The following is a 12,126-nucleotide window of genomic DNA, read 5'->3' as shown; positions in this document are numbered from 1 at the left end:
TCGGGTATGAACCCATCCTTGTTTTTCATTAAGAAAAAGACACATTAGGGGAGTGCAAAGAGAGAAATGGATCAAGGGTGCTTAAGTGGGCGTGTCCTATAGGGAGTCCAAACAAAGTGCCATACAAGGAAAAACAAAGGATAATGATCCTTAAGAGAGACAAATCTGTGCTCTGCTTCCTTTGCGGACTCATTTGTAAGCTGATGAATGCACCTGTTACATCACCTCTCTCAGGTGATTGTTTCTCACAGAGTGCCTCTCCCTATCTAGTTTCCCATTCCTCTCTCACTGGGTCTTAAATCCTGCCTGATTTAGGGTTTTTTGCCCAATTTCAGAGAAAAATGTGTTTGGAATGGGATTCTACCTTAGGGTTTCTGCAAATGTAAGACTTTTTAAGACCTTTTATCAGACCTGAACAAATAATATTAATACAATCTCAAAATAAATCATGCAGCACAGATTATTTTACTTAATCAGACCAAGGCACACATTCAACAAGGTCTTAACAGTGCTTCAGTAAAACAGCATATCTGCAAGTTGAAAATACTCAAGAAATGTTTTCCACATATATTAAAATTGGTTTACGTACCAATATATCAATAGGCCCTACATACGAATAAGAGGTCGACCGATACTGGATTTTGTTGATACCACAATAATGTGTCGAAAGGCAATAACAGATTAATCTGCCAATAGTTCAAAAATATTTTAACATTTTCTTGGATGCATAGCTCAAGACTTTTAACAACAAAATACATTGGGCACTCTTATTTTGACATATCTGTGCTTCACTGCTTCCAGCTGTGCATTCAAAAGGAAAATAAAATATCTAGTCTTTTAATCATCTTCTTTAATCGTCTAACAACATTAACACTTTAAACTAAACATTGTCATTATTTATTAACAGTAGATTATCAGCAATCATAAATGTCCAGTACTTACTGATTGATAACTTAAACTTAAAGATTGCTCTTAAAACCGCTGAAAACACTATCACGAGCTGCGCAACAGTACCTCGTCTTCACTTTGAAGCATGCAGCTCACACATTTATTTAAATCATAGCCTTTAGTTTATCAAATTAGGCCATTTCGTGATTCCTGCCTTTCCATCTCCAAATTTAACACCTCTTAAAATTATAATATTTAAGACTTTTTTTTATGACCTTACACTTTTGAAAACTGAATTTAAGACATTTTAAAGACCCGCAGGAACCCTGTACCTATTATTTTTGAAAACAAGTATATTGCATACTCTTTCACATACTACTTTTAAAAACATAGTATGCACTATCCAGTATATATTGTACAGTTTACTTCATCATGAACATAGCCAGACAGTAAAAGCTGTACCAAAGAAAATATCCCTATAGCAACAGTTAGGAAAAACATTTTCAAGGATTTTGGAATAAACTGTAGCATACAAACAGTCATCTCTAGATATACAACACATTATACAATTACTTCATTACTGATGCACAGCAGTGAGCAACTAAGGCACAGGATATCCTGCTGTTAGTGATACTGAGAAGACATTAACAAACAGAGGGAAAAAGAGAGACAGAAATACAGGGTAGGGGATGAACACAGTGTCGTCTTGATCTCGACTCCTCTTTCCTTCCTGAACACACCACACAAGCTTAGCAACACAAACAAATGAACACAACTAACCCCTGCCCTCAAAGCAACAAAACACACTCGTATAAGCATATGTGGTAGAAGAACTAGCCAAATGGAAGTGGAAAATAGCCTATAAATGCCCTGTGGAATGAATTTGAGACAACAGATTTTTGGGTATTTATCCTTGAGACCTAAAACCACCTTGCCTTGGTGGAGCCTTGAAATGTCAGGTCCCCCAGACAAGGTCTATGCATTCTCTGAATAACTAGAGCATCAAATTTCTCATACGGTGCAAATGTGAATACATTAAGCCAACTTTTAATTATTTCATATAATTTACATTCATATGAAGCGTTTGGAAATACTGGAGATGATGCATGCAGTCACAATGCGTATTATTTCATAACATCAATAATAAACAGTATTAGAGAGTTAAGAACGTGTGTTTCCAGATACATGAAAGAAAAAAGCATTGCTTTATGGTTGTACTCCTTATAAATATACACTCATTGAGCACTTTCTTAGGAACACCTGTACACCTACTTATTCATGCGGTTATCTAATCAGCCAACCGTGATGCAGCATTGCAATGCATAAAATATTGCAGATGCGGGTCAGGACCTTCAGTTAATGTTCACATCAACCATCAGAATGGGGGAAATATGTGATTCGACTGTTGCATGATTGTTGGTGCCAGATGGGCTGGTTTGAGTATTTCTGTAACTGCTGATCTGCTGGGATTTTCACACCCAAAAGTCTCTAGTTTACTCAGAATGGTGCCAAAAACAAAAAACATCCAGTGAACAGCAGTTCTGTGGACGGAAAGACCTTGTTGATGAGAGAGATCAACGGAGAATGGTCAGACTGGTTCGAGCTGACAGAAAGGCTACAGTAACTCAGATAACCACTCTGTACAATTGTAGTGAGCAGAATAGCATCTCAGAATGCACAACACGTTGAACCTTGAGGCGGATGGGCTACAAAAGCAGAAGATCACGTAGGGCACTTTATTAGGGCCATAGTGTTCCTAATAAAGTGCTCAGTGAGTGTACTGTTGCCCCATTACTCTTACTCCATGCCAACTGTAGCTGTTGCAACTTTTAAGCTTCAGGCCCGAAACATATTGAACATTAACTAGTGAACACAAACACTTTCTTGATTTCATGCATTGTTGTGTTGCACCGAAATGTGTCAGACTGCAATTTACACTGCTGCCACAATGGGTGCAATAGCAGACATTAGCGCAAACAGTCGTTTATCTCTTTCGTCAACTAGTCATAGTGAAGCAACAGTTTGAAAAGAATCTTGCTGAGCAAGTTATATAGTAGTATAGCCAACTACCTAGATAAAAGTACAGGCAGTTTGCTTTAAAAGGCAACTGAGGGTAACTATTACCCCCTTGAATACTGAGGTTTGTTATCGCCACAGTAACGCAAGAGCACATGTACAATAGGACCATATGCAAGCAGTGTTTTGGCCAAGCATTTGTGCACTTGTGTAAAGTAAGTTTCTATCCTTATTTTCACTCTCTATAGAAATGTTAGTCAATTTTCACATGGGCTCATTAGAGAAAAGTTAAAACCTCAGCAAATTTCAGTATTGTGTGGGATAAATGTTTTAGTTTTAGAGAAATATCATGTATCATGGCATTACAGTCAGTTCTAAAGATACAGACTGCACAGGCAAGTGCTCTCAAAAAATGGACTGTCTAAGCCAAAGAGATACAATATGGGTATTTTTGAGAAGGTTCCTACCTTGATATTGCAGGCCTGCTCCATAAGGCGCCGGGCATTCTCTGCTGCCCTGTAGCGTTTTGGGAGCTGGACGCGGAAAAATTTTAGGGCACCCTCAAAGTCGGCCTGAAGCAGGTCTTCCTTGGATGTCTGCGTGCAGAGACAAAAAATAATAATTGACATATTTTAAGGAAATTAACTTAATGTACAGCCTGAAGAGGAATTATCCTGGATGATAACATTCTACTAAAGCGGTTGCCCTTTGGTGAACCTAACAACACTGCACACTATTTATTACATTTTTATCTGAACATAAGTCAGCTAGTAAATAAGTCCACTTATCCAGTGATGCCAAGGAAGAAGAAAAGTCTTAAGCATTTACAGCAACATCATTACATCATAAAGGACATTATGAAACAAGATTGCCATCAAATTATTAAAAAAAAAAAAACAGTAGTTTGCACCACTTCTCCTAAATACATAAGCACACATGGAGTCCAAACAAGAAGCCTGGCAAGCCCTTGCCAACATATCACATAACAGATCTACAAAAAATATGCACAAGACTTGTTCTGTGCCCATTGTCCCTCACCGCCAGTAGTCGGGGCACAAACAGGCGGTGACCCATGCCCAATAGGCCCATGACTTTATCAGTGCAGTCATTCACCAGCCCAGCTTTGTCCTCTCTAGTGCCCCCTTCCTCGAGTCGCCGCACCGCAGGTGGCATCTGGCCCCATAAAGGCGGTGAGGGCAAGTCTCTCTCTGGAGTCAGGGGTGAAAGCACCTCTTTGGAGCTCCCAGAATCCCCAGCATCATCCCCCCATGAAGGATCTGGGGCTGACTTGGGATCAGCCACGGTGAAGTATGGAGATGGCGAGCAATCTTAAAAATTTTGTAAATTACAACTTTGACTTCAGTCCAGGAAGTCGATTAGATGGCACTGAAGCAGTCTTGCCAAGAACAGAGGCATCATTTGGTCATGATTAGATGTGTACAAGCATGTGGAATGAATAAAAAACAGAGCAATTTTGCACTTGCAGAGGGAATACGGATTCATTTCAAGTCTGCAGTGTAAACACTATTTGAGACCACGCCTAGGTTGGTCTTCTTTACATCATAGCTGTGCATTGAGATTAAAAGACACCAGAACCAAACAAAATGTGGCTTCACACAGTTCTAAGAGATAAAAAGCTTCAACCTGAGGATCCTGTTTTATCATTGGCCAGCTCCTCCTAAATTCTCAAATTTGCAATCTGTTGCCAGGCAACAGGCAGACAGAGAGTCGCGTGGTTGTTGCGAGACAGCTGACAGGCGGCATGTCTTCCTTGTTTTGCTCGTCTTCAAAGCCAGGCACCACGTTAAATCTCAGACCCCCTAGTCTTAGATTAATCTAACGAGGTATGATGCTGAAACGAGGAACAATCAGAAAAAAAGGAAAATGAGTTATCAGGTAGATTAAGCTCTGCTCCAAGGATGAAATTTATGAGCATGCTTCAAAATACATCTAGAAAAAAACATGAGGTCGGCAAGAGGCTGAGAAGAGCGTTAATGGAGTCTGTCCGGTAAGAAGCTGAGTCCTTGTTATTGTTTCACGCATCATTAAACAAGTAGAAGAGAGTAAAAATACAGAAGCTCTGAAATCCCTCAGAACACAAGACTAAGTCTTCGTTCGAAGCATCCATCAATCCAAAAGGTACTACACTTCCCCCAAAACAACCGTCGCCATTGCACCAAGGTGCAACATTAGTCAAGAAGCAGTCCAAGAAAAAATTCCAAAGACACATCCAAGATCTCCAACTCTGGGATGAGGGTGGAGAGATAGAGACCTGAGGTCCAGAGTTCCAGTAAACGTCTTGGACTGGGTGGTGGTTGTCTTCTCTGGTGGACAACGAAGCCCAGGCATCTGTTACACTAGCTCATCTGCTCTAGCCAATTAAAGAGACGGAAGGGAAATGTCAACGAGTGCAGGAGAGAGACAGGAGGAAGGCGCAGATAGAGATGCTGTCGGTGTTAGAAAAGGCACTGGAACAGCGGAGAGGGAGGAGGAGGACAATGAGAGGAAGACAGGAGAGGCATTGCTAGGGAACGGAAGGCAGTGGACGAATGGAAAGTGGACATGGCTGAGACTGTGATGCTGCTCATGCTAAATGCTAATGGCTGCTGTATGCTCGCCAAGGGATGATGCAGACAGGCACAAGTGGAGAAACAGAGCATGAGATGGGGCGAGAGAAAGACAGAAAGGGAGGGGGTTTGGGAGCCTCTGGGGAGAATGTCGTAATGGTTAGCCAATAGGAGCAAGGCAGTGCAACTCCCTCTAGCTCTCCTCTCCATCTTTCACTGTCTAAATGTATAGCTCTTGCTTCCTCGCATGCACCTTCATATTATTTACCACTCTGCTTCTGTGAACCCGCTTTTACAAATGTCTTCTATTTAATATCCATTTTATTTTAAACATGAGTGACATAGCTAGATATATTATTTCTATCAAACTATACATTGGACATTATTAAACTTATTATAAATTCATATTATTAAACTTTTTAAATTCATATTTAGATGCAAATACATTTCATAAACATTTATTTCATAGTATATAATTATACAATAATTTTATTTATACATAAAATGTAGTACTTCATTTAAAAAAATATATACATACATATTATTGTCATAAAATAATTTCAACAAATTAATAAAGACCTCTAGCAAAAAATCCTGAGGAAAATCTTTGACCGAAAATATTTTTAAGATTAAAGATTTAATAAAGATTTGCAAGTTACAACAGTGTGTATGAACGTTTCAGTCTTTAGTTTTAAATAACATAACTCTTTGATTCTAAAATTGGAATTTATGAAATAAAATTAAAACCAAAACAATCTAATTTAAGGTTTCTTTTTATTATATTTTTTTCCTATCAAACATAATACAGGAAATATTTTTGAACTTATTGTAAATTGTAAAAATAAATGCTATAATATTTTGATGAAATAATTGACAAATTCATAAAGACCCTTTGTACAAATTCCTGTCTTTAACCAAAAAGTTCTTATTTAATAAATATTTGTGTGTATGACCTTTTCAATTTTTCCACAAAAATCTATTGTTTAGAAAAAAAAAATTTATAAAGCAATTATTACATTTTTAATTTAGAGTTTATATTTTTTAGAAAGTAGAATTCATACATATATATATATATTTTTTTAATTTATTTATTTTTTATTTTTTTCTGTATCGAATATTAGGTCTCTTATCAATGTATGCTTTCTGCTTATCTTCTACCAACCAGTGTTTAAACATACTGGAACAGCTAAGGGCATGAGAGAATATTTGTCATAACTAATTGCATAACAAACCTTGCTGGTCAACATACGCATGCATTCAGAGGATAACAAATTATACCATCAGGCATGTGTAATTCTAGTACCTTGAGATTTGTCTTATTACAAATATTCTCTGTAGTTATCCTTTAATGAATCACCTGGAGTTTACAAAGCTTTAAAAAGAAATGAGAGAACATTACAGTATTTTCTCACTCTCACATCTGCTGTAATAACAGAACAGGGCAGTGCAGTCTATTTCTCAACATTAAAATCAGTGGATATATCAGAGTCTCCTCTTTAGGTTAGCTCAGACACATTGAGAGCAGCGCAGCTTGTTCTTGTAATAGCACCATTTGTCATTCTGCCATTGCAGCTTACACAAAGGTGTGGCTTTGTAGATTAAGCTAATGTATTTGTGTTGAGAACACAACACTGTTAAAGCCTTACTGCAGACATTATTACCCAACCAATAATGATAAACTGCCCTATAAAACAGAATGGAAGCTAAATACATTGGGAAATTATATCATTTTCTCACCCTCATGTTGTTCCAAACCTGTATGACTTTCTTTCTTCAATGGAACACAAAAGGAGATGTTAGGCAGAATGTTAGCCTCAAGTCTCCATTCACTTTCATTACAACTTTTTTTTCCATTCAATGAAAGTGAATTGTGACTCCTTTTATGTTCCACAGAAGAAATGAAGTCATAGGGGTTTGGATCAACATATTACAATTTAAATTTTTGGGTGAAAATACTAAATACTTTTTGGATTAAAAAAACAAAACAATACATTTTAAGCTACACAGCAATGGAATTCTCCTCAGTTTGTGGTTTGTATGTGTATTCAATTAAACAACATGACAAAACCCCCTTATTTTTCCCCAAAGAGTGACCACCGCTGTGCTTGTTAAAAAAATAAAATAAATAAACATTTGAAAAATACCTGTTCACATGTGTCTGACAGTCCTAATTCTATATGCAGTTCTGTATCAATAGAGCTAAAGTGGCATTGCAGGTGTAATGACCCACAGTGTCGCTGATGATCGATTACAACAAAACAACAAAGCTCAAAAATGTGCAGATGCATCATTCAGACAGCAGCCACACAGTGTGGAAATGTATGATGTTTTTTTAATGAGCTGATGCATCGTTAAAAAAAAAAAAAAGTCACTTGCGATTTCAGAAGCGTGCAGAAAAAGGTGAGAAACCAAATCTTCTACCTGTTAATTCCAGTTAAGTAAGTATGTTTCCATGACTCATTCATTATTGTTATTATCATGAAATGGTCTTAAAGACCTTTTGGTCTATTCATTATTACTTTTTTTTTTTTACAAAACTAAAACTGTAGTAAATATATATACATATCTTTTTTTATATACTGTGTGTATGTATGTGTGTGTATATATATATATAGATTGACTAAATCAATGACTAAATATCCCCAAACCACCCACAATTGACACATGATCATAACAAGGCTCATATCATAGCAAGGCTGTTACGTAAACATATTTCTGTTTGATATTAGTCACAGCAGAACATATGACACCATAACGTGACCGTGACAAGTTTGTATTATTAAATTAATTCACAACTTAACTGGTCTTAAAGACCTGTACAAAAAAAAACAAAAAACCTCTTTCTCCGTCTCTTTTTCTGCGCTAGTGCCTATACTACTCCAGCCACCTTGAAAACCTAGCAGTACAACACTGCAGACATTGTTGAACTTTGCATGACAAATTGCTTTCTATGTTCCTAATTTGTAAGTCACTTTGGTTAAAAGCTTCTGCTAAATGTAAATGTAATTAAGTCTTGCATGTGCACAATAAACAGATAGGCCTAAAGAACATTTTTTAGTTATATGTGTACAAAACCTATATTTTTTTCTGTCCAGCAGAGGGAGACACACACAATATTTCCATTACTGCTTCTGGAGTATCAGAATAAGAAACTTGAGGCACTAACTGGCTTCTGTAAGTTTAATCAACAATAGTCGGTGTCTCTAACAAACTATTTAAAACAAGGAAACGAAAGTGTGGTGAGATGCAGTACCTTAAGAAGAGCCAGAGCCACATTGAAGATGATGTTCAACCCCTGTGAAGAGAATAGAAAAAAAAAAATACATGAAAATAAACACACAAAATCACAATTCAAATGATTGCTTTGAAGATCAAACTGCCTGGAACTACAAAACAGCAATATTCCAGAAACAAATGGACTACATACAAAGCTGTTTTATTGTAATTAACACAATACAATTTCGGTTAAATGGAACAGAGTGGTTGCAATGCTGTCTTTGTGCTCTACTTGAAATGTGCAAATGGCAAGTGATGCTGAATGCATTTGCATTTCCAAAAATAGCTCAATCATACAATGAGTTCAAATGTGAGGGAATGACAGGAGGGGAGAAAGAGGAGGCTAAACAATCAAGCAAACACACACACACACACACACACACTCAGGTGGACAGACAGGCAGGTGGAGGCAAAGTGAAGGACGGACAGTAGTTGTGTGTTGTGTGTGTCTGTGTGTCAGAGGGGAGCAGGTGGCATCACAGTAGCGAGCGGAGAAGCAATGCTGAAGTCAGCCTTGCATGGAAACACCCGTCTCAAGCATCGCTTAGACAACCCGTTCACATGGCAACACAGAGCTAAAAATATCCTGCGTTCTCTATTAATAACAGACGGCAGAGACTATCTCTTCCTGACAGGCTCTAGATGGCGCTAGGGGGCTAAATGGAAATTGTTGGGGGGGGGGGGGGGTGGGTAACTGTGTCTGCAGAGCTGAATGCTTTGGTTACACAGATAAAACGGAATTCAGAAACGGTTTTTAAAACCATGTTGCCACTGCTTTCAAAAATCTGAACAAAACCCATCAGGACTTATTATCTAAGTTTACAATTTTTCAATTAGCAGACACTTTTACGAAGCAATTAACAAAGTAGAAAATACAAACTATGCGATTCATCCAAAGAAGGCAATAACACACAAAAGAGCGCAACAGCTTTTTTCAGGGCGTTTTGGCTCCCAAAGTATTTTTACAGTAAATTTTTTCCATTGGGATTTCATAAAATCCTTTTTAAAGGCATTCTAAACCATGAACAAAACCAACTAGATTCGAGGTGAATCACAACATTATAAACTTTGATTTGATGCAAAAAAGTATTTGACAAGTATCAGACAAAAAGACGAAGCTCTGAGACTGTACTTACCGTCTTTCATGAGGAAATGAACTACAATCCCATGAAGCATTGCAAATGACGGAATTAAAAATGTTGATATAAATGCTGTTAATTACAAGTACAGAAACAATATATTTTAATTTCATTGCAAAACATTCAGATATATTCAAATACAGTATATAAGTAGTTTGTGAGTGTAGGGAGACCGACTCAAAAGCGTCATTTGCAGTGCGTCATGGAAGTGGATGGTCACTGAAGAGCTCTTTTGGCATGTTTTGCTGGCCATGATTCTCATTGTTTATGTAATTACTCTAAACGTTTTCTGCAAACAAATGGGACTAAAATTAGTTATAACATTATTCATATTGTCAATAGTGCCCCACCGATATATCGGTATCGGTGTATATTTTACCGATATGAAATCTTTTTTTCAGAACATATAATGCAGAAAACAATGCTTTAGAATTGGTGTCATTACATAATTTGTCTAGCAGAGTGCGCTCCGACTCCACTGTTTACAGAGCTGACTCAGAACTGACGGTGGCTCTGCAGACTGGGCGGAGTTAGGCGGTGCAGAGTTGAGTGGTCTCTTCTCGGTAAGCTGCTAACTAGTTTGTGAAATACATACTGGAACATGATTAAACAATGACCCCATAATTTTCCCATAACTAAAAACAATTAACCCTGTCCCTGACAACCATCACTCTTGTCTGTTTGTTGTTAGCCAGCTATAGTTTGTCAGTGCAGTCAGTAATGTAGCAGATTGAAAGGTAAGCATCAGAGCATCTTTTTGCAGCTCAGCAGACAATGGTGCGGTGGTGGACTGTGTCTGTTGAGTGTTGATTTCACGCTACGTTGTTCCCTAATTGGTGAGACGCAATGCTGGTTCATCTTTTACTCTCCGTGACAACGAGCTTACAGCTAACTAGCTAACCATGTAGCTACTTTCATTGCTTGTCAGCTGAGGGGAAGCTAATGTGTAAACATGTATTCACCAAACTGTTTTGTTCAGGATTCACAGTTTGGTACCCCCTTCAACCGAACAACTCCAGTCATTGCATTTATAAACTGTAATATTTAAAAGTCTGGTTTTCCACCGTTGAAAGTTTCCCCTGAACTTGTATAACAGAATACAATGTAACACCGCTGTTTATCTCTTGTCTCGGCAGGTGTAAATGCTTCTTGTTTTACAACCTGCCAATAATTGACTGGCAGTATTAAAATAGTCAGCATTTGATTGATACTAAACAGTACTGATGTTTATTTAGCTATTTATTTTATTTGAATTTATTCTTTATTTTAATGGTAAGCAACTGACTGATACTGAACATACAGTACTGATGTTTTTTAAGCGATTTATTGTTTATTCTTTATTTTCTCAAGAGTTCATTTATAGAATTTTTTTGACAATGTATAATAATAGTCAAATATTCTTTGATAAAAATATTTAAGAAAGCAGCCTTCTGAGTACCTTTGCATAGTCATATCGGTGCAAAATTGGTGAAACATCCACATAGAAAAGGGCTGTTTTCATTCCAGCTCAAAAATTGACTATATCGGCCACCATATCGGTAAATCGGTGAATTTTCCCCTTCTAAAATCAGTATCAGTCTCAAAAATGCCATATCGGTCGGGCTCTAATTGTCAATATTATGAATATTTTATTTTATTGGATTACACCTGACCTAACTAGCATGGGTATGTTTTTATGTATTTATGAGCGCTGTCAATGGATTAAAATTGGTAATCAAATGAATTACATGACATTGAATTAATCGCAACCAATGGCATATATATTTTCAGAGAAACCCCCCTAATTAACAATAATTCATTAAATAATTTATAGAATAAATATAATTCAAATATTTAAAATACATTAAATTATTGTGGCAGTAATATTTCCATATTACTGAACATAAGCCTATCAATGTCCTACAGCAACACATTTTTCAATTGAATTCGTCAAGCTGTCCGAGATAGATTTATTTGATGGTTTATTTGTATAGGGACAGTACAAAAACATGATTTCAGCACAACAAACAAAAAAAAGATGCATTGTACATAAAGATTATAGCACATGCTAATTTGCATCTCAGGTTCCTAGATAGGCTTTTTTTTTTTTTTCTCATTAAAAACTACATAAAGCAATATAAACTAATCAAATACAAAAATGAATAAATAAATACTAAAGGTTGCTCCCAACCTTGGTAACATCTAGCATAAAAGATTAGACCAAAACTTCACTGACAATTAAAAAGGAGTACAGCTCTGGT

The 12,126-nt window shown here is 36.9% G+C and overlaps 1 protein-coding gene across 6 annotated transcripts in view; it reads right to left on the bottom strand.

Moving 5' to 3' along the window:
- Positions 1–12,126, bottom strand: part of LOC127438412 (rab GTPase-activating protein 1-like) — a 131,227-nt gene that overhangs the window by 22,360 nt on the left and 96,741 nt on the right. For 5 of the 6 annotated variants that reach the window (XM_051693978.1, XM_051693983.1, XM_051693982.1 and 2 more), the window contains exons 18-19: positions 8,725–8,766; positions 3,372–3,500 (exon numbers count right to left, since the gene is read on the bottom strand). In XM_051693978.1, the coding sequence (XP_051549938.1) occupies positions 3,372–3,500; positions 8,725–8,766 (171 nt within the window). Of the gene's footprint in view, positions 1–3,371; positions 3,501–3,942; positions 5,495–8,724; positions 8,767–12,126 lie in introns of those variants that run through there. The other variant, XM_051693984.1, reaches the window with a different exon arrangement.

Source organism: Myxocyprinus asiaticus, chromosome 49 (genome assembly GCF_019703515.2).
Source record: "Myxocyprinus asiaticus isolate MX2 ecotype Aquarium Trade chromosome 49, UBuf_Myxa_2, whole genome shotgun sequence".
Taxonomy (NCBI): domain Eukaryota; kingdom Metazoa; phylum Chordata; class Actinopteri; order Cypriniformes; family Catostomidae; genus Myxocyprinus; species Myxocyprinus asiaticus.
This window is presented reverse-complemented; position numbering and strand designations above follow the sequence as displayed.